Genomic DNA, 27938 nt, shown 5'->3' with positions numbered 1-27938 from the left:
TTACGTTGTGTATGTTATAAATATATTATAAACAACTATAATTAAAACTGATTTATTAACATATATGTCTTTTTTTCAGATGTATCGTAGCAGTTACAACCGTTTCACGCCATACTGAACATATCAGCAGCTCCGTAAGGCCTACCAACCTAAATACTCAAATTAAAAAAAAAACTATTGTTACTCGTCTTGTGTACGTAGCACAATGCAGCACAAAACAAACATTATGATTTTATGATAAATAAGGAAAATAAGAGCCAAAGAGCTGAAAACTCACTAACGTAAAAGCCCTTGTGATAGCCCAAAAAAGCTAACCCAGCTCTCTAACGTTTAAGCATTAGGATTAAGTTAAAGGTTTCCGTAAACTTATACTCTAAAAGGATATGTATTGCGATCCTCAATGCATCTCTTTGCTTTTTCCGTACAAGTAGTTTAATTCATAATATGAGAAAGGTATCAAATTGTATGTGAGTTGGTGGTTGATAAATCAAACTTACCGCACACGATACTGTCCAATAAGTACTGATAATATTACACAGTAAAGTTTTATTTCACAAACTCTTGGAATTAAAATACTCAAGTTGTTTTTGTTTGTTAAGTTTTCACTGCCGAAGAAACAAAGTACGTGGAACAGCTAGAGAGATGTATATGGACCGTACTGTAATAAAAAGTGGACCACCGGTGCTTACATGGACCACCAATTATTGAGCTTTCTTGTTGGTTTAGCATAGAGTCTGAGAACAATTTTGGTCTTAACAGATTAGGTATATTTTTCACCGGATCTTTTTGTTACTCTCGTTCTCAGGTTCTATCTAGAATCCATATTGTTTCTGAATGAATCTCAGATATAGATTGAATATGTGACAAAACTAGAATAGACTATATTACTTCCTTTGTAGTAGTAGAAGAGAAATAGCACATTTGATGCTAGTGAGAATAGCTCTTTAAATAAGTATAATACTGGTAATTATGATTTATGTTTATTTTATGTAAATCTAGAGTTAACAGATTTGATATAATTTTGGGAAATATGCCTCGTATTGTTAAATGAAGATTTTATATTGATACTGAATAGAATAAATTTGACTGTATGCCTTCTGTGACTATCCATTTCCTTTATTCTATATCTATTTTCGCTTAATTCTTGCAATTCTAATAAAGGTCACATTCGTCAATCCTTCAGGTCCCACTTTTCAAGATCTTTAAGGATTTAAAAGCAATCCTCCTCCTTTGTGTCATCTCTATTGAAGTTGGTGACTAGTATAGTAATGAATTTCGTGGGCTTGATGTTTGAGGACGTCTCTTTCAGTTCTGGTCAAGTCTCATATTTTTGAACCACAATTTTTTCTTTCTTCTTATACGTTTTTCTTCAATTTTTCCCTTAATAATTATAAAGGTCGTCCAAAAAGTACAAAACCTTTTGGCATAAAAAATTAAAAACGAAAGATATCAACCCAAAATTTTATTTTCAAAGTCACAGTACCTTAGGGTATTTTTTTTAATTCAGTTGCCTTGGTTCTCAAGGTATTTTACTGTATCGTGGAATCAGTTTTTCGATGCCGGTAATGTAATCCTCTACCGCTAAAAACGTCTAAGCGAGGATATCACTTCATCTTTGAGCTCTTCGTCTTTTCCAAACTCCCTGCCACCCAAGAATCGCTTCAATTTCGTTGGGGGGGGGGGGTGCTAGGATTGGCTCAGACCGATGCCACACACAGAGGACATTGGGTAAGCAGCGCGCACGAAATCGCGGAGGTGGGGGATCAGCGCCGCGCGTGATGCGCAATCGTTCTTTACTTACTGTTAGTTGTAGTAATTATGAATTGTATGTCTCGAGGTAATTATTTATCCTACCAAAGGGAAAATAGTTTTCTTTTTGATAGGAAAGTTTTACATATATTTAGCAGATATATCACACTCACCATTTAGTTATCTGCAAAAAATTATTTAGTAGTACTGGTATCGCAATAAAAACTTTTATTTTTCAATTGAGGTTAAGGACATATTTCCCAAAATAAAAAAGACATAAAAAGATATCGATTTTTTTGGTCCTTACATGACAAAGGTTCAAATGAATTTATGATGCAGTGTCGGAAAATGTGTTTTCTTTTTAATCTTAAAAACTTTTAAATGTGTCCCTGAGAAATCTTCTCGTTAAAATTCGAAAGGAGATCAAATATACATATACTATATGCTTATTTTATTTCAACACTCATAATCAATGTAATCGAGGGAGTAAACTGTTTTAAATATAGAAATTTAATTTCTGGATTGATTAGTACGTATTTACTACAGAACAATGAAAGTTAACATTGATAAAGAACAAGTAATAAATATTGGAACTGTATGGAAATACACAGTTGTCGTACTGTTGTTTCCATACACAGTATGGAAATCTACTTTCCATACAGGATATTTTAAATCTCCTTTCCTGTATGGAAAGGAGATTTAAAAGTTTGTAGTACATTTTCTACGTTTTTTCTTTTATAATATCTGGTTCATCAACACCCAACAATAGAGCCAGTAACATCGGCCACCAATTCACGGTTGATAATTCTACCTTTGAAGTGGTGGACAAATTCACATACTTAGGCTCCCTGATTACCAAGGAGAACGTCATGACGGAAGAAATCAAGCGAAGAATAATCCTAGCAAACAAATGCTATTTTGGACTGAGTAGACATATGAGAAGCAGAAACTTAAGCCAAAAAACAAAAATAACCATATACAAAACCCTTATACAGCAGTGTTGACATATGGGTCGGAGGCATGGACCATTTCCAAGGTAGATGAAAATCTCCTGCTTATATTTGAATGAAGGATCCTGAGAAGAATATTTGGTGGCATCTGTGAAAATGGTGTTTGGAGAAGGAGGTACAACTACGAGATATATCACAGATATAAACATATATTTGGTGGTAAAGACGTAGTATCCTTTATAAAAATAGGAAGACTAAGATGGGCAGGACATCTGGCAAGATCACAGCAGAACAACCCTCCTAGAAGAATCCTTATGTCACAACCTGTGGGAAGTAGAAAAATGGGTAGACCAAAACTCAGATGGAGGGATGGTGTAGATGAGGATGGTAGACAAATAGGCGCAGCAAACTGGCAACAGTTGGCAATGGATAGAACTGACTGGCGTAATAGACTTGGGAAGGTCAAGGCTCTTTTATAGGGCTGTAGCACCAATGATGATGATGATAATATCTGGTTCATGCAAAAAAAATGAGTTGATCTTTCCCATATTTCTCCATCTTTTGCCATTCTTGCACATTCTAACAGAGGAACATGAATAGTTGCGACAATGTGGTCCGTGTATTTTGTGGAAAACTTGTCCCAAATACCTTTTTATTTGTTCTGTTACTTGTATTCTTGGTATTTTTTTGATGTTTAATTGTTGTAGTCCTGACTCTTTGGGTTTCACAGGGGATTCTTAACATTGGTGTCCAGCAGAACATCCTTAACACATATATGTGTCTTTTTCTCCATGAGCGTCCACGACTTGGTTACAGGCAAACTGTGAGTACACCAAGCGTCTTACAAGTCTGTCCCGATATCGTTGGTTATCTCATGGCATTTCCGTTTACTTTTTCTTCAAATTCACAAAGTAATTACAAATAATCGAGACCTGTTGGTCTTCTAGCCATATGAACAATTAAAACTGTTTGTACTCTAATTGATTGACTTTCAAATTCAAAATTTCTTCAATAAGGCAAGCTCCAGCAATGTCAAACACAAAATAAATCTAAATTCACAAATTACCTTTATTAACAAATACGTTTCATCTGTTGTGTTAAGTAAAAAATTTGAATACTCCTTGTGCAAGACTTTTTGGACTATGAGTCCTTCATTTTTTGTCCGTAAAATAATACGACCCCACTGAAGAATATTCTCGATAAATTAGAAAAATATATGACAGGAAATGTTTTCACCATTATCATCATTCTCTTCGTCTTTATCCCTGGGTCAACTTCCCTAATTATGTTTATCCATGCGTTTCTATCTTGGTCCATACCAATTACAATCCTCTTTACCGACATGTCCTGCCTAAGCGTCTTCCCCCAGGTTTTCCTCTCCTACTCCTTCCAGGAACCCGCAGATCAGCAATTCTTCGTATCGGGTGATTAACGTCTTGACGTTGAACATTCTCAAACCGTCTCAACCTATGCTCTCTCATCTTGGCATCAATCGGCGCCACCCCGAGACTTCTCGTGATATACTAATTCTTAATTCTATCTTTTTTTGTCAATCCAGTCATCCATCTAAATGTTCGTTATTCCTCCTTCTTTTTAACTGTCCAAAATTCGTCGTTTTTTTCCTAGATTTTAGACCTTTTTCCTCAAGATCCTGTCTCCATTGTTCCAGTTTTTGTTCTAAATCGCTTTCACTATTTCCTAATACTGCATCATCGGCATGCATTAAGAACCAGGGAATGTTACCCTGTGGTTTTGCTGTTATCTACCTGAGGAAGTTACTCACACATGTCTCTTACAGTATTTACATATTCATCGGGAACTCCTTTCATAGTTCTCAAATTCCACTATATTTTATAGTTCAATGTTTTTTGCCCAACTCCAGTAATATGTTATGCTGGCAATTGTAATTTTCTAGTAAACTTTCAAAAGAGATCGAACACTTTGAACAGCGAATAATGAAGACTTTTTAACTCACAATATAATACTTGCAGCAGACTTACAGACAAAACCATTTGCAGTATTGTCACTAGACATCGTCATAGAAGTCGTTGATATTGATTATATAAAATAGTATGATTTTGAGGTTAGTGACCTACGTAGTTTTTTCGATTATCTCAGAAATTGCTCAAATTGATCTGGTAATTTAGGAGCTATAATTTTAACATAACCTTGAATAGTCACTATGTTTATTGTGCTATTACTTTAGTATAATAAATCAGTTTTAAGAAGCAAATACTTAGGTACTTGTTACAAAGTAATTTTTAGTTAAAATTGATACACACTGGCCTTTGCCTTACAGTTTTCTTTTTACTACAGAGAATCGACAGTTCTCGTTATTTGATGCACGTATAGTTGAACACATTTTCCGATTTATGTATTTTAAACAACTATTTTTCACAAAGACAATTCGAAAAAACATCACAATTAGCTTTATCTGAAAGTATTACTGGAGAACTTCACAGTTCTCGAAAAAAGACACTATACAATATTTTCTTTATCTAGTAATAATCTTATATATCAACAAATGTTGCCATAATATTCAACAAGTCTTCACAATTTCTAGAATCTCACTTCACTAGTGCAATGGTTTTTGTCCGCCATACTCGTGGGTAATAAAGTTTTAACTGTATATATTGAACAAAGACGATTATTTTTCACGTGAGGATAATATTCATTAATAGTTATAGTTTGACAATACTGTTTTTTGTAATAAGGATCTAGCGAACAAAGGATAATTTAAAACCATTTCACAATTACTTATAAATGTTTCTTATATATATTGCTCTGGACACTGACTTTTGCAGCGAAAATCAAACAAATTGTTTTACACTCATTTCTATAGTACTCAACAAACCAAATGCAGTAGTGTTTACTAAATAATTTCATTTATTGTTGATTTATATCGGTGTTGTATAGTATCGGTATAATACTCAATAACTTGATTATTCTAGGACAAAGTAATCTTAATCTTACATACAGCTACATGCAGGTAACTAAAACTGTTACTAAAAATATTCACCCATATCTTTTCCTGTAAGTATTATATTCTAAAAAGTTTGCTAATTAATTATATTCAGTTTTGACATGTCCAAGTTCCAAAAATCCAAAAAGAAAATGAAATAAGAATATATCTCAGCGATTGTAGCGTGACCAAATTGTAGATTGATCTGTTGTATTATTTGTTGCTCTTGTAAAATGCTTATTGTATTCAAAAAATTAAGTTAAATATCTCAATTCACCTAGATGTAAACTATTCAATGACCACAGTATCACTTGTATGTTTTTTAATTAACAACTGAGTGACATTTTTCTCTAATTAAAATTCATATGTACTCCAATGTAATGTGTGGTGCCTAAAACTGTCAGTCAACGATGTAATGTTTGTTGCCTGAATCTAGTCGAAGGTAAAAATTTGCAAGAGCACAAAATTCATTATTTATCCTAAATTTACTATGGTTTGTTTTCTAACCAGGAGTAAACTAAAAAGACAGATTCACACCCAAGAAAGTTACTAGAAAAGTCACCTTCTTTTTTGGTTGATTATCTCGGCCTTGCAGTAATCCAGTAATAACTATCGGACGACCTCACACCTAACTTTGTTTGTTTATGTTTGAATTATAATTTTTTATAGACGAAGACAAGACAATGTAATTGCAATAACTATACTCTTTAACAACATTTACAAATCTGGTGAGATACCTACAAAATGACTGCTATCGACTTTTGTTCCGCTACCAAAAACCAAGAACCCCAAACACTGTAATGACTATAGATATACAGCTTAATGTCACACTTATTAAAAACATTTTTAAAGATTATACATGCAAGAATATTCAGAAAGTGCGAAGCGGATATGAGTAATAGACAGTTTGGCTTGCGTAACGGCTTCGGAACAGTGGAAGCTCTGTGTAGTTTCACAACTATTGCCCAAAAATGTCGAGACCAACAAAAAGATCTTTCCGTTGTGTCTATAGACTATGAGAAAGCTTTCGACAAAGTTAAACATAACATTCTCATGGAATGTCTTAAGAGAAAAGGACTACCAACAGGCTGTGGTAACATTAGATGGAAATAGCACGGATGCGCAACAGATAAGTAGAGGAGTGAGACAGGGTTGTGTTCTTTCACCATTACTATTTAATATATATTCCGAAGAGTTATTTTCGCAAGCACTTGAAAACTGTACAGAAGGGATCAAGATAAATGGTGAAAATATAAATAACATCCGTTATGCTGACGATACAGAAATTATCACTGAAAGTGAGACAGACCTGTAGACGTTACTAAACACAATTTGTGATACTGGGGAACAGTTTGGTTTAACAATAAACATAAAGAAAACAAAAATCATGGTTATCAGTAAGAGGGGCAAAGTCATTACAAGGATACAGATAAAAAATGAAAATATTGAGCAAGTGGATAAAATGAAATACTTAGGAGTCTGGATTACGGAAGATCTGAATCCGAAATGAGAAATTCGCTCAAGAATAAGGCAATCAAGAGCAGCCTTTTTGAAGACGAGGAAATTTCTGAGTAACCAAAGACTCAATCGGCAAATCCAATATCGGACGGTAAAATTTTATATCCACTCTGTTCTTCTTTATGGTGTCGAAGCGTGGACTGTTAATGTTGACTTAATGAGAAAATTGGAAGCTTTTGAGATGTGGCTTTTTAGGGGAATTTTGAAGATACCGTGGATCGATCATATTACGAACGAAATGGTGTTGCACATAATGGGAAGAGACAGAGAACTTTTGACCACCATTAAAAGGCGAAAGACAGCTTATTTGGGGCACGTACTTAGAAATGATAATTACGAGTTGTTGCAGCTGATTATGAAGGGTAAAATCGAACGAAAAAGGGGTCCTGGTAGACGACAAATATCCTGGCTGAGAAAACATTCGCGACTGGACCGGGTTAAACACACAGACGCTCGTAAGAAAAGCAGAAGATAGAGACGAATTTGCAATGGTTATAGCCAACCTTCATTAGTGGAGACGGCACTAGAAGAAGAATAATTTTTTCCAATTCATTTCCAATATATATTTTTTTGTTTTTCTAATTACAATAAAAAAATGTTGGATTGTTATGATTATGAAGAAGTTGAAGAATCTTTAGAGTTCCTTTGTCACATTGTAAAAGAAGATAAATATTTATTTTATTTCACTTAAAATTTTATTTAAAACGGGCATTTCATTCTTGAAAAAAAAAGCTGTGTACTATCTGTCGTACAGTAGAGTATGGGCCGGCTGGGCCAGACTGTGACGTCGTCACTGTCGGTAAGCATTGAATTACCGACCAACGCGTAACTTAGCATGGTTCCGAACCTTTATTCGTGACCGAAACCAAATAAGGGTAGGGGGGGGGGGGGTAACGAATACGTTAACACAAAAACAAAGATGACGGCATTGTCAAAAGGACACTAAGCTTGTAACGTCTAAACAGCTCAACGTACAACAACGTGCAAGGTACCGATGGAAAGTTGATGTGGTAACGCATATGTTAAAACAAAAATCAAACGCAAAGACTGTGCCAAAATGGCAACATATCGTATCTCTGTTGTTACTAGTCAGATTACTACGTGTAACACGTTAAATGAAAGAGGATGGGATATCCAGTACGTTAACACAAAAAACAAAGACAAAGACACTGTCAAAACGACACTATATCGAATTTTCTTTGCTAGTGATCGGAGCATAATAGACATTGAAGGAAAGAAGAGTAGTCATTGAGGCTAACAGAGAAACAAAAATGACAACATTGCCAAAACGACGTTATTATATTGAACCTATTTTAAAGGGGATTCCACGTCTATTACAGTTCATCATCTCGTCACGCCACCTGTCGGCTACATTTGCCCTGCCCAAACCATCTAGCACCTGTCATCATAAAAAGAACTCTTTCATCGTATGTTGCAAGGATATAAGATCGACCGCCAATATTTTTAGGACATCTTACTGTTCCAGTCTGCTTATATTCCTTAATTGTTCTGTAAATAGTTGAATTCGCAACGCCTAAAATTAGCACATTACTTTAGCAAGTCTTGATTTTAACAATACCTATTCTGCAAAACTAATCTGTTGGCTGTTTTATTTTTGCCACCATGGCTGTTATTTTCATTCCAGGATTATCAATTTTTATTTGTTTGTACATGTTTATAATGCATTGTTTTTTCATTTGATGATAAATGACCCAAATCTACTCGGCGTTTTTTAGGTGGAGAAGGGTAATCACCATACTATTACCATTACTTGGCATTTAATCCATATTGTTATCTTAATATCACTAACACGGCGCTAAATAGTCCTGAAAAGAACTATCTTTTATATAAATGCAAACGAAAAATCTAAAAATTAAAGGAATAACGCAGAAAATACAAAAAATTGTCGATATAAATTTTTAATTTTAAAATTTTATAAATGTCATTAGTATCAAATTGTCATAATTTATTGGAGTAAACTTGCCTGCGGTTGGACCAATTACAAACAAGCATAACGGCGCGGTAAATTTGAATTACTCCTGGTTAAAAAACAAACCATTGACAGTTGAGACCGAGTTCAATGAATAGAGTATATATTGTACAATATTGATACAGATACAAGATGAGATCATTGGTCACTAGCTCCAAATCACAAAACTGTTAAATAATCTTTGACGATATTATAAATTTTTATTTTAATCTGATGTTCTATATTTTTTTAAAGCTGCCCAAATGATATTATTTTAACAGATCGTTTAATTCTTTTATACCCTGTAACTTAATACTGATTTAATGTATCAACCAAATACTCAAATTATCTTACAAACCACTCATCTTTTACCGCTGCAGAAGTAAAGTCCGAAGCCCTTTTTTTGTATCAAAGTAAAATGGTCAGTAATTTTTTGATACTACTCTGTAGAATTACGTTAGAAACATGACAAACTTATTGATATTATAAATATAAATAAATTTAGTTTAGTTTTTTAGTTGTAAGATACGTTTACACTGACTGGTAGACATAAAGTTTATGTAAAATAATATTTTGTATGATGACATATACAGTGAACGCCGCTATTTTTCTGAAATACTAAAAGCTTTCAAGTTTCTTCGGAATTCAGCAACAATTAGATTTTGTGATCAAAAGCTTCTGAAAAATAAATTGATCGTATTGTTTGCCTTCTAGTTCCGCTACAAATTATTTAAGACAAGAACATCTTAAAAAAGTGTTTTCCAAATTTGATAAACCTTTTATTGTTTATAGAGTGATTGCAGACTGGCAAATTCACTTTAAAGTGAGTAGTATTGTAGGTTTGTGGATCAACATGTTTTCTAAAGAATTATTTCACACGTAGCCGAATTTATCTGAATAGTTCGATGAAAGATATGATTGGTAAAGCTTAGTTATTATTCCCTAAGTCAAAAACTCCTATGTGCATTGATTGTTAAAAGAGTAAAGCCTATTTTAATATTTTAGATTTATTAAATACGTTCATATAGTTAAACCACAACTTGTTGAGGTTACCAGTGAAAAATACCATTTTTAATTGTGTGCAAAAAAATGAAATGAAAAATGGTACAACTATGATGTACCTACAAGCAAGTTTGCTAATTTTTTATGCTTCAACAAGGCCGTTATTGTATTTTTTGAAAAATTAGCGGCGATCACTGTAAATGAGTATAAGTATCACGGAAACGTCAATTTCCTTCGTGTTTATTGTAATTTGTTTTGATTATCTATATTTTGATACTCTTACTTTTAGGTAGACCTTAAAGTCTGCATTACATATCGACTACATTTTAGCTCTCTAGATATGTACAGTTCTTTTTTTCATTCGTTTTTTGTTTCGTTGTATAGAGTTAAAGGATGTGTTTTCACTTTTAAATCTCATTTTTATTTGTAAAAGATGTCCCATTAATAATTAAATTTAATCATTTTTAATGTCAATATATTTATAGTCACAAAGTTTCAGTGTCTAGTTATATATTTATTTATTTAAATTCAACAATATTCACATCTGTATGTAGTCTGACTCAGGCACAAATTATTTTAGTTATGTTCGTCAAATGGTAGATGGCGGCTATTTACTCTTCGTCTGTTTTAGAATTTGTCTTCATCTATCATAATCTAATGAGCTGCAAGTAACGCTTAACATCTCAGACTGTAACTGTAGCCGGAACAGAAGTTTTAACGTAGCCAAGTGTCTATCCGTTATATTTGAAACAAGTTTGTCTCAATATATTATGTAAAATGACTATTCAATGCAATTTTTATGACATCGTGAAAAGGAGTACGACCGTCAATCCAATATAAATTAAGGAACACTCCTTAAAAGTGGTGGGTTTTTCGGTCAAAGTGGAGAAATAAAAGACAAAGAAGGTGACTACTTCATCTATTTATTGAAGACGTTTCGCTTTCTACTCAGAAAGCATCATCAGTTCATCTAAAAAGAACAATATGAAAAACCAAACATCCATAGAGAAGTTATTACATGTGTGTTACCTTAAAAAGATATGTAATAGTCAATGATATTAAATGTGTGAAAAGCTTACGAAAATGGACATTTTGAGATCAGTACAACTGACAAGTTGTCACCCAAATTTATCATATTCTTTAAATGTACCGCTCTATTGCACTAGAGGTTGGTATTTCGCCTTGCTGTTCTGTCTTATTTTGACCTCAAGGCCGCTGTCTTCACGTTGTTGGCGTGAGTGTTACAGCTGTATTTATATATGTGGATTATATAATATATATATATATATATATATATATATATATATATATATATATATATATATATATATATAGTACATTTGTTAACCCTCTCACTATTTTAATATTTTAATGTAAATAATTCTATTCATCGGTTGGTTACATCTGACGGTAATTTAAATAGTACCGCCTCTGACAGTCTGGCCTCCATCGAGTAAAAAGACATTGTTCTTTTGCTCGATGCTGACCTTATAATGATGAACTCTTTTGGACGCACAGGCTCAGAACTGGTGTACCCGTGAAATGGTTAGAATAATTTGATTGATTTTTAAACTCTTTGCAATGCCTCACCGTTATCAATCACAGAAAATTAATGACGAATTTTAAAATTATTTATTTTATCGTTAATACCATCTGAGTGTTTTAAAAAATATGTTCTTTGTATACTTTGTATATCTCAGGAATCTGAAAAATGTAATCAATTTAATATATCTGAATAATTATGCTTTAAAAGGACACTGTTTTATATATTATTAATTGGGCAACTTATATTTAATATTATTTTTGATTATTTTCTTTGTCATTTTTTCATTTTAATGCTTATTGCTAAACTTAATTATAGTGAACATTTGGACTACATTTTCGGTTATTTTAACACACTGCAAAACAAATATACACTTGATTAATAAAAATATTATCAGTTTACATTTTCTTATATATTTTATTGAAAATTACTAGGGTTCAGCTCACAATGATAAGGAGGGAGGCAATGTACAATTATGTTGTTTTCACAATCCATTTCATCGACAGTCATTTCATACGTACTCTTTTAAATGCTTCAAAGGCTATTTATATAGTACATTTTGCTGGCATTTTTATTGTATTGATTAGTGATTAATGGAATTTATTTGTAAACTCCTCTCTTTTTGTTTTTGATTCACCATAACCAACATCAGGATAAAGTTCTTTGCACTATGTAATTTTTAATTTATCTATTTTCTTTTGCTCATGATTAACTGAAAATTACAATTTTTGGAAAATAATAACAATTTTAACAAACTATTTCCTGCTATTTTTTCGCTATAAAACCTTAAAAAAAACTGGCCAATAAACCTTATTAGAATCCGGAGAGCATTTACTATGTTGGTGCAAAGGTTATAGTGCATATTAGACAATTTCTACAGCTTCTCGAAAGCCAAATGGTTACCTTAGCTGTCATATATTTATGTAAAAAATTGTGTTGAAAAAATTATATACAAGTTTAGCAATACGTATATTTTTAACATGTACAATTTTTCATTTTATTCTACTGTTAGTTTTTTTATTTTATTTTACCATGTATCTACTTTTCATTTTAGAAAATACATCCAACTGATTGAAGCCAACTGTTCTCTAGTCGCTGTATATATCCCATACACGTACAAATCATCCTATGTACTCGAATTAAATAGAGAAAATGTCAAAAATGAGAATATAGCCAACGTATCACAACCCAATTGAACTCAACAAATTGCAACGTTCTTAAAATGTTTTTAATACTGCATTACAAATCAAATCGAAACTTTCCCGCTTTGAATATTAAAATAGTTAAAAATTTCATTTTAGGTTAGATGTTCTACCTAACCTTATGCTTAGTTTTATAAAACCATCAGGAGCGCCACCTCCCAGGAAGTTTTAAAACCTATTTGAACAAACATTGCTGTATATTTTATCTTTATTAAATAACGTCTACAATATCTATTATGGGATAAAAATAATGTACAATATTGCAAGATACAAATTTTTCGTAAATTCCTCCCCAATTGTTGTGATAGGCTGGCAGATTCTCGTTTAATCCACGCAATTATATCGGTTGTGTTTCATTTTTTTACATTATCTGTATTTTTCTCATCGCAATCGGACAAATACGAAGAGTTTATAATTTTAAGTGAAAAAGTTACGAAGCACAAATATAAACGTTACATCAACATTTTGTTATTTTTGTTTAACTATTTTGTTTCGAGTTCACACTTCCTGTCAGGTGATATGAGTGGTGATGTGTATGTGACAAATATAATAAAATAAAGAAAATGATTAAGGCCAATGTGTTTGATTGTTCTTTTTACCTGTCCATAAAACAAAATGCAGCAACAACTATTTTGTATTGTATCAATTTTAATTAAAAAAATAGATGTAAGCAACTCGATCATTTTGAGGTAAAGACTATCAGGTTATTCTATGATATATCTAAGCTCGGTAGAGAATTTATTATTGTTTGGGTTAAAGGTCATTCCGGAATAAAGTGTAATATAATAGCAGATAATCTAGACAAAGATGCCTTCAAACGGAGAAAACATACATCAATTACCTTTCGATGCATGCAGTAAACACCGCCATCGTCTGAAACTAAAAGGTAATCCGTTTATATAAAATTAAAAACAGTGTCAGTCTTTTTCACCTAAGCTAGAGCAACCCGCACTTTCACAAAAACGTAGGTTTCATTCAAAGCCAAATAAATATTTTATAAAAACTATTAACAGAAAGGTCAGGTTATGCTTTTGCAGATACAGAAGATACAAAATGGACCTTTCGGATACGCCAAATTTTACCTGTGAAAAATTTGGAGATTTAACTTATATTTCACTGGAGTGTAAGGACTCAACATTATACCATGCCTCTTAGATCATAAATATGCGAAAACATCATGAAGAAATCCAATAAATAAAAAATATATAACAGAAAGACAGTTCTCGATTTAATTTCAATGCAGGGAATCTCCTGTCATAGAAAAATAATTATTTACAGACGTTATAACGCATCTAATAACAACATTAGAAATCTTAAGATTTCCTATTTGGCCAAACTTAATTCAAATTTTTACCACTGCCCTTTCTTTTTACAACTTGCAAAGCAGACATATTGATAAAGTAGTTGACAAGGGTATCTACAATTTGCATTCCACATGTCGTTCATCACGGCAAAAATTCTTACTGAATTTAGTTTCTAGTACTCGATAACGAGGTAAGAAATAAAATAGAAAGATAGTTTTAGATTTAATTTCAATGGAGGGCATCTGCCATCCGCTAAAAAAATTTAAATTAAGAATTTACGCATGGAATGTCGAAAAGTCTATATGAGGCTGAAAAGCTTGACATCTCAATTTATTAAATGAAAAGAATGAACATAGATCTATTGCGAATCGGCGAGTTGATATGGCCAGAGTCAGGAACTTGTAAAAAGGATGGTAGTGTATTATATTCCGGTAACAGCACAGAAGACCCGCATCACAAAAATGGGGTAGGTATATTAGTAACGCCAGAACTGAATAAATGCATAACTAACTTCGTACCAGTCTCGGATATAATAGTATTATTTCTAATAAATACTTGACCATTCAAAATCATTATACTTCAAATCTATACCCCGGCTGCAGATAGGAAATATGACGATGAAGTCGAAAAGTTTTACGGCCAAATCCAGACATCTTACGGAAATGTAATAAAGACGAAATTTTATAGTTATAGACGACTTCAATGCAAAAATTGGAGAAGGCCGAACTGTAGGTCCTTATGGTCTTTTACAACCTAAGGATCAAGAACAGAGATTATATGAATTCTGTAAAGAAAACGACATTATAATTACAAACACCTGGTATAAATTACCCAAGCGACGACTGTATACTTAGAAAGCACCATTTGATGATAGCACAAACCTTGTGTCTTCAATAAATCAAATAGATTATATATGTGCTTGTAAGAGGGCGCTTTCGAAATGCCATCAAAATTCACCAATCCCTTGTTGCACATATTAAACTAAGATTAATCAAGCGACAAAAACCAATGTACTTTGATAATGTAAACATAAAAGATAACTTTAAGCAAGAATTTAACAATGGAATAAAGAACATCAAAGGCCAATTAGAAGATCCAGATGAACCATGAATGAATTTAAGCACGAAATCTGCACAAACAATGATTATAAAAATAACTTAATTAAGAATTAATGGTTCACAGAATGATGTTTACATGGAAGGGTCTTGACATGGAACGGTCTTGATGGAATAGCAGATAATTAAAAGATATAATTAACTAATGGCAAATGGATGGGTCCAAAGGTGCGACGAAATGGAGGATGTGATATCTAGGCACGACTTATTTATGTACACAACAAAGTAAAAGAAATTAGCAGAATATTTAAAAAACGAGTTCCCCCTGTAGTAGTTTGACAATAACAATAAAATCATTGTTAATGAGAACGAAATAACAGAATGACAACTGTTATATCAGAGTTGTTTGACGATGGCAGAAATAATACTGACTGAACTCTCCAAAATTGCACTGACGGTCCAGAAATTATGACATCAGGGGTAGAGCATGCTATAAAAAATGCTAAAATGAGGAAAGCTTGTGGTCCAGATGATACACCGACTGGGTTGCTGAAACTAATAGGTAAAGATATCCTAAAAGTAGTATTAAAACTTTATAATGCAATATTATAACATTGGAGTAATTCCCACAGACTCGCTCAAATCTACCTTTGTTGCTTTTTTTGTTTTACCATCTGTCCTTCATGACTATGGATGAATTATTCATGAAGTGTACATATGGTGAAACTCTTATTGATGATAGTTAGGATTCCAATAATAATACAATATACAGAGTGTTGTGCTTAAAAATCTAAAGTGATTAATGACATCAGAAAAATGGTAAATCCGCCAACCTTGTAGGCATCCAATTTGAAATCCCAGGGGTATTTCTGGCGTACTCCGGTTTTTGTAGAATTCGGACCATCCATTCAAGAGATTATTATCAATGAACTATACCGTAATGCTGTTAAAGCCGTGAAAGCATATCCTGGATCAAACGTGGCCTAAGATTACAATCCACTTATCGCCAATATTACACGCACCCTTAAGAATATTAAAAGACATCAAAGAATCCCTACAATAGACACAAGAAAACTTAAAGAACCTAACGTAAAAGAATGCCTCAAACGTGAACTGCAGCAAATTGAACACAAACACCAATGATATTGACGAGTACTTGTTAAAATAAATATGATCTGTTTAACCTACACAAGAAAGTTAAAGAACTGGCAGGACTAAGAAAACAAAATCCCACTGGTGCACTTCTGGATAGACACGGACGCGAAAGTACAAAGATGGGCAGAGTATATCGACGAACTGTTCGATGATGAAAGAGGAGATCTGGAGCACATAGAACTTAGGTCAGAAGAAATAGGTCCATATATTACAAAAGAAGAAATATTACACGCATTAAAAACAATGAAGAGTGGGAAAATCCCTGGACCTGATATGCTTTCTATAGAAATCTTAAAAATTCTAGTTAAGAATCACATTGATATTTTAATGACACTCTTGAACCAAATTTATAGTTCAGGCGTATTACCCAAGGAGTGGTTAACGTCGATTTTTATTTGTCTCCCCAAAAAGAAAAACGCAAGAGAATGCAGCGATTACCGCATCATTAGCTTGATGTCTCATGTGCTAAAGTTACTACTAAAAGTCATCCATAACCGAATATATCACAAACTGGACATAGACGTTAAGGATACACAATTTGGTTTTCGCAAAGGCCTATGAACGCGTGAAGCTCTTTTTTCACTTAATATACTGATACAAAAATGCCTGGACGTCAATCAAGATATATACGCATCTTTTCTTGACTATACTAAAGCATTCGATAAAGTACGACATGAACAATTAATGAATGTCCTGAAATCAAAGAAGATTGACTACAACGACCTCAGGATCATATTAAATTTTTACTATAAACAGCGAGCAAAAGTACGTATTAACGAACAGCTGTCAGAAGAAATTGAAATTAGACGAGGAGTGAGACAGAGATGCGCCATTTTTTTTTAATGCCTACTCCTAAGAAATCCTGAAAAAAGCTCTTGAGGGTAAAACAACATTAGATATGCGGACGACACTGTGATCTTAGCCGAAAATATTGAAGGTCTTCAGAGTGTTGACTAGAATAGAGGAGTATGGAAAAGAGTACGGTCTAACAGTGAACGTCAAAAAGACGAAATTTATGGGAATATCGAAAACTCAAAGAAATAACGAGAATCTTCTAATAAACGGAATCAACGTTGAACAAGTGGACAAATATGCATATCTGGCGACAATGATTAACTCCACAAATGATTACATTCAGGAGATCAAAATCAGAATAGAAAAGGTTGAGCAAATTTCAACAAAGTAAGAAGAGTGCTATGTACAAGGGATTTAAAATTTCACCTAAGAGTTAAGTTGGCGAGGTGCTATGTTTTTTCGACTTTGTTTTATGGAATGAAATCTTGGAACTTGAATGTGACATCAATGAAAAAACTGGAATCATTCGAGCTGTGAGTGTATAGAAGAATTCTGAAAATATCGTGGACAGAACACGTCTCAAACGAAGAGGTTCTAAGAAGGATGAATAAAGAAATAGAAATTTTAAATACAATTAAAACAAGAAAATTCGAATATCCCGAACATATTACACGTGGAGAGAAATACACCTTGCTCCAACTGATTATGCAGGGAAAGATCCAAGGAAAGAGAAGCATGGGGAGGCGTAGAATGTCATAACTGCGCAACCTGAGGGAGTGGTAATGTACATCAAATGAACTTTTCAAAGCAGCCGTCTCAAAAGTCCGAATAGCGATGATGATTGCCGACCTCCACCGCGGAGATGACACTTGTAGAAGATTTAAGAGATAATTAGGCGTTTCCAGACTTTTGGTCCACTCTGTATAAGATATTTAATATATATTATTTTTTTCAATATTTTTTGTGACTGGTTGCGATCTGTTAAATTATCCTGTATTGAAAATTGTTTTGGTTTAAAACATAAATTTATCACCCTGGTAGGATTCGAACCTAAACCTTGATGGTTCACAATCACGTATTCTAAGTTTCTAACCACGACTCCATCGAGGATTACTTCGATTTGGGTATGAAGGTCGTAGCCTGTCTATGACAGCTAATGTCAAATAAGTTTATTATTGCTAATTTAAACAAATATTAATAAACTGAATTTTCAAAATGAAAATTACATTAACAGACCTGAAAGAAGTAGTTAATAATGTGGGCTGTTTGCTCGAAAATGAATTGCGCGATATTGTGGAAAGTTTTTATTTCGAATCGTTAATTAGTATAAATGTAGTAGACACAGAATATTTCAGGTAAGTTCGATAGTTTGGATAATTATAACATATATTTTATTAAGCCAGAATTGAATGTAATGAGTCAGAAATATTTTAGAAATAAAAATATAAGATGGGATAATTTTAAATATTTTTTCAAACTTTAGTTGAATATCTCGGAGTGCGTAAACCAAAAATTATAAAATTACTGCTTATTTGACGTTTTGGTTTCCAGATCGGATGTTATTTTTAAAATATTATTTTTGAATAAAAAATATATCTTGTTTTGTTGAAAACAAAACAAACTAAGTTTTTCATAGTTTCTGAATTTTAATTTGTTTGCATTTTTTTTATTTCGATGTATACGGAAGAAGGTTTTAAAACAAAATGCATATTCTTTTTTTCGTAATTATTATTATTGATTTTTTAGAAAATTGCCGTTACAAATATGTAACGCTAGGAAGATATAGAAGCAAATATATTTAAAATATTCCCTATCATAAATCTAAAAATAACGAACAAATAAAAAACTAGATAAATGAAAAAACAATAAAATTATTGTTGTTGAAAATCTCTGTTGCACTCGATGCATAATCCCATATTGCAACCCTCTTACTTTTCATTTATCGATATTGGCGAATCATACACAATAAAAATGACCCCAGTAAGTGTCGGTAATAATTTACTTCTGACATTTAACATGTTCATATATATATATATATATATATATATATATATATATATATATATATATATATATATATATATATATATATATATATATATATATATATATATATGGACCCTGTTCTGCAACAATGGTGTAACCCACAATTTGTTTACAAATGTAAAATACATGCCAACAAGTTTATTACGAGTGGTTTGACAAAAAGCAAAAATGGTAGAAGCCGTATCTGGTACTTTAGTGACATCTATTAACCAAAGTTCTAATCCACATTCGTCAAACTAGTGATAATGCATAAATCTACAACAACCAGGTAATCCACAGTGCGGTTTACATTGTTGTTGAAAAATATTCAATGGGTATATGTATCAACATAAACTACAATAATTCTTTTTCAAAACAGAACATGAATCAATTATTTTATTAGGACAAATTGGCTATAGATCTCAGTAATCATTTGTTTTATAATATGCTGTAGTTTACTATTTACACAAATAAACTTAGCGGTTGATACCCTGGTGCTATAAAATGTAGTGGGTTACGCCGTTGTTGCTTATTGCTGCATTATACATTGGGGGAAAAAATTAAAACAAATTAAGTTAGTTGCGTTATACAATACATGCGTTTTTATGCAATAAACGACAATTAGACCGAAATCGTTAGACTGAAAGCAGTAAACCAAACTCATTGGACCGAAAAGCCCTTTACCGTAACCTCACTAGACCGAACAGCATTAGACCTACAGCATTTTCATCAGTTAAACAAATTAACATCGCAAGTTAACATCGAAAATGCAGGAAAGGGCAGAAAACCTTTACTTGGAAAAATAGAACTGCCTCCACTGTGGCCAAATGGTAGACAGCTTTCTGCTGAAAAAATAAAAGACCTGAAAGACATCTTGGATTTGGTACCTACAGATGCAAAAGTCTTTTATAATTTCTTAGATAAAGTCGGAAGTGAAAATTTCATAGACGATGTAGAAGGACATGGACAGATGCCAGATTTTACTATTGATGAAGAGCAATTTGACGTTGTATATGAATAATAAAAATAACTGTATCTACTTTTTCTCAATAAAAATGCTTTCTGATTATCTTTTGTATCAAATTGTAATATAAACTATTTTGACACAATTAACTATGATCACTTACTCAATTTTGCAACAATCGTGTAACCCAGTTTTTATTGTTTTTTTATACCAAAAATTAAAGGTTATTGTTTTATTTCGATATTTTCCGTTTATATGTATTATTGTAAAAGACTAAAACATATTTAAAGAAAAAAATCTCAGCAAGGGAATTTTCTATGATAACGAAATACAAAAAGCTAATTATCTCAGAACAACATGCCGGTGGCTTACACCATTGTTGCAGAACAGGGTCCATATATATATATATATATATATATATATATATACAGGCATCCTGAGAAGATTTCTCGTTTGTTTTTTTTTATTTATTCCTTGTTCAATAAAAGTGTACATTATAACTAAGGATCATTAAAAAAAAATCTTCTTCTTCTTCTTCAGCTTTCATTTATCCATTGTTGGACATAGGTCTCCACTAATTGCTTTCACGCTTTTCTCACCCACTGTTTTCCAGCGCTACAGCTGTTATATCGTCTATCCATCTCTTTTTAGGTCTTCCCACGCTTTTTTTTTGTTTCTCGAGGTCTCCAGAATGTCACTTTATGAGACCATCTGTTGGTGTCTTGTCTTGCCACATGTGCTACCCATTGTCATCTCAATGTCGCTATTTTTTCCATGATATCGGTTACTTTAGTTCTTCGACGTATTTCGGTGTTAGGAATTTTGTTTCTGAGGCTTATATTTAACATGGCCCTCTCCATGGCCCGTTGAGTTACTCTTAATTGTTCTGCCATTTTTCTTGTTATTGCCATAGTTTCCAATCCATAAGTTGCAACTGGTAGTATCAAGACAAGTGTCATAAAACAAAATCAACAAACCAAAATATAAATTTTTTAGACAATGAAAATTCCTAATTTTTGTTTTAACGTATTTATTTTGTAGATTGCATATAGTCCTTCTGGATAAACTAATCAAACTTGATATGTTTTGCCAAAATGACCATGCCGTTAAAAATACCTTCCAATTTATTATATTTCATTTTAAAAATCTGGAGGATGGGAACTGCTATGAAATTTTGGGATGGCTGTTCAGTTTGTTAAACGCATTAGTTCGAAGGTAAGTGTTTAATATGTTGTCAATATTGTTAATCGAAGATACAAGTGCGCGAGGTCCATAGTAAAGTACCACAATTGTAGCGAGTGACTCATGTTTTGATGATTTTTTATAGGAAAATAAAATTGAAAGTTTACACTTTAGAAAAAAATATTTCTGTTCCGATAAAAGGAGAAAGTTTGATTATTATTTAATAAACAAATTAGTGGATTATTGCAGAATCTGTTCAATCTCTTAAAAATTAACAAAAACATTCTTCTTCTGTCTGTTCAATGAATATACGTTTAGATAGAAGAGATCTCAATTTATATGAAACGCATTTCAATAGTTTGACTGATCTATTTTTAAACTATTTAAATGTTTCGGCAAACATTTTGGGTTCTAGGAAAAATATAACGTTGTCAGTTTGTATGATTTAACTTGAAGTTATCTGCAATGTTGCAGATTATATCTTTCTTTAACGGTAGATAATATCTGAGATCAACAATTTCTTCCCAGATTAAGGCGATGTAACTGGCAACAACGTCATTGTTCGGGTAGTTCTTTTGCTATGCTATCTGTAATTTAGTTTCGTGATAAGCGCACTGACAGGGGTTTCATAAAGCAGAGAACAGAATTGTTTGTGAGCAATTTGGTTTAATCCAATTTGGAGACAAATAATAAATATGACTGACAGTAGTAATAGTGAACCGTGTATTAACAAGAAACGTCGCAATTTAACACGCGAAGAAAAAACTATGATCGGAAATATGTTTGAACGACTTCGAGCCAAAGAACAAAATATGAATGTAAGCAATGTAGTTACATTATGTAGTATTTTGACAAAAGTTTCAGAAGTTAGTATGTACAGAATAATTAAAACAGACGATGAAACAAACGATAATAATACTTTGAAGGTTAAGACAAGAGGAAGGAAACAAATAAAATTTGATGATACAACCAAATCAGCTATTCGTCGTGCAATACATGAATTTTATTTCAAAAAGGAATTACCAACTAGGAAAAAATGCTTCTACTTTTCAATCTAATAGATAGATTGATAGTTTATTTGACTATAAGTTATAAGGTTTATAGCAAGTCAAAAGTACAAAATTATAAATATAAAACATTACAAAAAATGGAACAATACGCTAAAAAATTTCAAATATTAAAATATATATATATATATATATATATATATATATATATATATATATATATATATATATATATATATATAACGTACAATATAGACAGCGTAATATAATTAAAATAATATTAAATTTGGTTATGTTGCAGCTTGGGCATTCACAGATGCACTCTCGAAATATTCACCCAGTGTATAAGGACACATGGACACTAGGTACTCTTTAACTCGATTTTTAAAAGCTGTAGTTGAATTAATTCGATAAAAATGAAACGAGGAAATAATACAAATACTACAAGGGTGATCAACTGGAGTGTAAGAACTATAGAGGCATTACTCTGTTAGCATCTGCGTATAAAATCTTCGGCAATATATTGTTTGAAAGACTTAAATATTTTACAAAGGATATTGTTGGTCAATATCAATACGGATTTACTGCTGGAAAGTCAACTACATATTAAATTCAAGCATATAAGCAGATTTCAGGATTATTTAACGTTACTAAAATTACTAGTATTAGATCTATCGTTTCATACGTATATTATTCATATTTTGGTTTCAGAAGCGCAGACGTTCAAAATATTAAAAATTTGCTCTCTTTAGAAAGAGAAAAAATTTTGGAGGCGATGACCGCAACGATGAAGCTAAGATCATTTAATTTTAGTCACATGACTTTTATTAAATCCATAACATGTGACTTGTTATCGATTGACGGATGTCTTCCTGAATCATATTCAGCTATATTGAAACAAATTATGGATAATTTAGAAGGATTAGGTGGAATTTATGAAATTGTTGAGATATGCCATGTAGTGATTGAAAAGTAAGTTAGAATTTATTAATTATGACAACTAGAATATATCTTTCTTTTTTTTCTCCAATTTTTGTTTTATATTTAGCACGTGTTTTGGTCTAAATGTTATTTGACTCTGGTTACTTGAGTTCAAAAATCTCTACTTTGCTTTTACCATAGTCTATTCACTGAACTCAGTCCAATGTTGAATTTTACTAATGATAATAACGTTTCCATCAAAGTAGATGACCAGAATTCACCACCTTAAATACCAACTCAAAAACTAGATAGATAGATAGATTTAGAGAGCTGGCCTTTTGGCCTATTCCACTGCGACCTTTTCAAATCTATTGTGGTCCTCTAGTCCTAGATAACATTCTCTAGCCTGACCCTTTTTAAAAAGTCTAACAACTTCGAGACTGTACCTTCTATGTAGCTATTTGCCGGTGGATTTTTTTCTCCTAATGCAAAGAACCGCACATTTGCCAGACTCTCACACTGACATAGAATGTGCTTTGCTGTTTCTTCTTCAAAGTGACAGAATCTGCGTAGGTCATCATCTGATAATCCCATCAGCTTCAAGTGCCTATTCAGCTTACAGTGCCCTGTTAGAAGACCTACTATGGCTTTGACTGTTTTCCTGTCTTTGCTTATTAGATCAGCCGTAAATTTTTACGAATGTTCTGTAATGAACTGTTTCGCCTGTCTTTGTCTTGGTAAATTCCTCCACCATTCCAGAGATTTGTGAGCTACCCACTTTCTTGTAGCCGTTCTTGTTACTGTTTTTGCAACGCCGCAGAAGGGTTCCGGTCCAATGAATGGCATTGATGAGCCTTGTTTGGCCATTTCATCTGCTTTTTCATTGCCCTTATGACCCTCGTGCCCCGGTACTCAGGCTACCGTAACCTTGTTACGGTCTCCTTAGGGTACACACACAATTCCATACTACTTAGAATTGACCTCTACAGAATTGAGTTCCTTAAGCGCTGCCTGACTATCTATGAAGATGGCAACTGAATGGAACGTTCTATCCTGTCTTTCTATTTCTGCCACGTAGTGATGGGTTGCCGTTATTTCCGCTTGGAAAACTGTCACATCCTTAGATAGACTTACCGGGAAATGTATCCCTTGATTTGTCCCTACTATGCTAGCTCCCACACCCTCCGATGTTTTTGAGCCATCCTTGTACCAAGTAGCAGCAGCTTGTATGGGTATACCTTCATTCCAGTCTTCCCTGTCTGGTATCTTAATTGTGAACTTATTGTTAAAGCTATATCTCGTAGCTGTTGCATCGATAGGTTGCTCCATCACAATATCGGCTTTTAACTCCTCGATTAGCTTTCTGTTGTTAGCACCATGCATCTGACTTATATGTCGCTGACTATGGATTAATCTGTGCATGACTGATCTGGCTTCGACCTGTATAAAGATATAAAATGGTGGTATATTCAGCAGGACTTGGTGGTTGCTGTAGGAGTTGTTTTTATGGCCCCCGAATTACACAGGCATGCTAGCCTTTGTGTATTACCTAGCAGCCTTATTGCTCCCACTTGCTACGTCTTTGTCCACCACGTCACCGAGCCATAGGTTATCATTGGTCTAATAACTTTTCTGTGTGGTTTTCATAATGTGAGTATTCACACTCAAAAACTAAGATAGACTTTTAGAATTTTCTCACATAAAGAAATTGGAAGATTTGAAATATGATGCAGAAAAATAAGATTCAATGGATTGAAAGAATTACAAATGCTGAAATTCTGAGACCTCTACAAAAGATCCATTAGGAATGCTTACAGAATGCCTTGGATACTAACTGGATCTGGATAAAGATCCGACCTAACCGACAACTACATACCGTACTTATAGTTACCCCTAAGAATTCCTGAGTTTTAAAGTGCTTTTCAACTCGGATGCCAGAGTCCATAGACTCCGACTTCTGGTTGCGTTGGTTGGACCAATTTCTCAGTAATTTTGCCAACTTGATGATTATTCGGCCATGCCACCATACGCTGATTACACCGGAGCCCATTCATGCATTGAAGGATCATGACGACAGGTATTACATGCAAGGCGGTAGGTATCACCACCTAGATTCAATTTTTAATAGCAATTATGAGTGCTATCTACCACGTCTCCGGTCTGGGAGCAGACCTTACACACCGGCTCCTCACCCAATCAAGCGACTGTCAATATGAATGCATTTAAACAAGATTCCCCATTACGGTTAATTCATCAGGTGCACTGGTGCTAGGTGTAATGGTAGGGTATGAGCTTCATCTGTTGTTTAGGTTAATGCTGCTACGAGTTCATGACCAGATAAAGGTGGCTTGTTAGCCATAACGTGTGGTTCTACTTTGCCCGTAGTCTCTGTTTGTACGATCATCCTTCAGCCCTTCCCACAATTCCCACCGTGAAAGACTGGGTCAGCAGCTCACCACTCATCGCTGAGGAATGCACTCCTGTACTTGTTTTCTCTTGGACGAAACACATTCCGTTTGGACTTATGCTTCCTGCTTTTTGTACTAATTATTATGTGAATTGCATTCTTTGTGCGCTGCTACGTTCCCAACATCTCAAGCGGCGTCTTCACATTTCTCGTTCCATCCATAAGTTGACTTTTACGACAGGCAAGAATCAGCGTTCTAGCGATATTCTTTATGATCACCGCAGATAACCAAAGATACATAATCATGTTAGAAAAAGTGATTGAATGTTTAGAATGTGTAAGCATAAACGAAGAGTTTAAGACACGATGAAATTGTTACCAAAGTAACTGTAATGGGAGAAAAAATACTAAACAATTATTCCTCAATACCTTATAAAAGGCTTCAAAAACACGTAAAATCTAATCTGGCCAAGAAATTATTGTTCTGTAAAATAAAGAACATAGCTTCATTCAAAACATGCCTCCCACCCTTAAACAAAGAAAAATGACAGACCGCTTTCAAGCTTAATACATTCTAACATTCAAATATATACATAATCTTTTCAAATTCATTCATCTTCATCTGAGTTTGAACTTGTCTTTTTTGGATGACCCATATAAAAGTCCATCTCAACGGGTTATTTTCCTTCCGGGTAGCTTCTTCTTAAGTAGGAAACTGCTCTTGGTAACTTAAATATTCAACACATCTAGAGGTCAAAATCAACAACCAGAGGACCGATTCACACCCAAAAAATGTAGAAATTGGAATCAACCAATTGTTCTCTTTCTAGACACAATGAGACGAATTAACGCCTTTGAAATGTGGACCTATAGAAGAATTATGAGGGTTTCATGGGTAGATAGAGTTACGAACAATGAAGTACTGAGAAGAATAGGTAAAGAGAAGGAAGTTGAACTAACAATTAAAGAAAGAAAGCTACAGTATCTCGGACATGTGATGCGGGGCGAGAAGTATGGCATCCTGCGATTCATAATGCAAGGAAAGATAGATGGCAAAAGAAGCATCGGAAGAAGACGAATTTCATGGCTCAAGAACCTGAGAGAATGGTTTGGATGCAGCTCAAAACAACTTTTTAGAGCTACTGCCTCAAAAATTAAAATAGCTATGATGATTGCCAACCTCCGTAGCGGAGATGGTACCTGAAGAAGAAGAAGATTGTTCTTTTTTAGAGGTTATGGATATTTTCCCAAGTTATTGCTGTTATCCGTCTATTTGATTAATCGTCGGATCTTCATCCCGACATTGGCGAGAACGCATATCAAAATCGTACTGCATTGAACCAATTCTTCTTCTTATTGCGCCGTCTCCTTTCGAAGGTTGGCGATCCAAACGAGAATTGTAGCTTTGGAAACTGCTGCACGAAAGATATCTGTGGATAAGTGGTCAAACCATCTCCTCAGGTCTTTCAGCCCTGAACTTTACCTTCCAATATGATTTGGAGTCATTCATATCTTTCACCTTTTAACACATGACTTAAGAATTGTATTTTTCTCTTTTTGATTATGCTGAGCCGATTGCTGAGCTGATTGAACCACTAACCTAATCTAACTGTATACTAGAGTTAAAACTTATATCTTCCGTTTAACTTAAAACCGTTTAACGGTCAGTACCCTCCCGTAGAGTTTTTGCATAAATACATTGGTGCAAAATAATTTAGAATTCGCTTCCGTTAATGAACTTATTATTTTTTTTTTGTGAAGAGATAGAAAAGAACTAAGGACAATTTCGTTTGCATATTTTTTGTCAAGAAATATTTTTAACAGTACCTACTCGTATATATGTGCCTACTTTGTCTAATTTCCGATTGAGTGATAAAATAAGTAATTTTTAATGAGTAATGGTCTATTTAAGTGGACTTTCCTTTGAAAGAGATGCGTTTCGACGTGCGAAATATCTATGGTGTGTATTAAACACAAATACTGTTGTACGAGCAGTACTGTTCCATTATTATTAAAAAACACCTATGTCTACTTTTCAGATACGACGTTTCTACTTCAGCATTTGAAATATGTGCTGTGTGGATATTAACTAAAGGATCACAACTTTTATCTACGGTAAGTGACATAATACATAATATTGTTTCCTATATATTTGCTTAAATATATGCAACTATAAATACGTTGTTGTATTGAGCATTACATAAATTCAGGACAATTGTACCAATTGT

The 27938-nt window shown here is 33.3% G+C and overlaps 2 protein-coding genes across 3 annotated transcripts in view; both read left to right on the top strand.

Annotated features, from left to right (window-relative positions):
* Rbfox1 (RNA-binding Fox protein 1) overlaps positions 1 to 13468 on the top strand; it is a 402117-nt gene extending 388649 nt beyond the window's left edge. For both annotated transcript variants that reach the window (XM_072529091.1, XM_072529090.1), the window contains one exon: positions 80 to 13468. In XM_072529091.1, the coding sequence (XP_072385192.1) occupies positions 80 to 118 (39 nt within the window). In that variant the 3' untranslated portion in view covers positions 119 to 13468. The remainder of the gene's footprint in view (positions 1 to 79) is intronic.
* A 7889-nt stretch (positions 13469 to 21357) lies between these two features.
* LOC140438162 (uncharacterized) overlaps positions 21358 to 27938 on the top strand; it is a 35990-nt gene continuing 29409 nt past the window's right edge. Inside the window, exons 1-3 of the mRNA XM_072527873.1 lie at positions 21358 to 21408; positions 23094 to 23354; positions 27750 to 27825. Of these exons, the coding sequence (XP_072383974.1) occupies positions 23158 to 23354; positions 27750 to 27825 (273 nt within the window). The 5' untranslated portion in view covers positions 21358 to 21408; positions 23094 to 23157. The remainder of the gene's footprint in view (positions 21409 to 23093; positions 23355 to 27749; positions 27826 to 27938) is intronic.

Source organism: Diabrotica undecimpunctata, chromosome 4 (genome assembly GCF_040954645.1).
Source record: "Diabrotica undecimpunctata isolate CICGRU chromosome 4, icDiaUnde3, whole genome shotgun sequence".
Taxonomy (NCBI): domain Eukaryota; kingdom Metazoa; phylum Arthropoda; class Insecta; order Coleoptera; family Chrysomelidae; genus Diabrotica; species Diabrotica undecimpunctata.
Note: the sequence above shows the minus strand (reverse complement) of the source record. Positions and strands in the feature narration are given on the sequence as shown.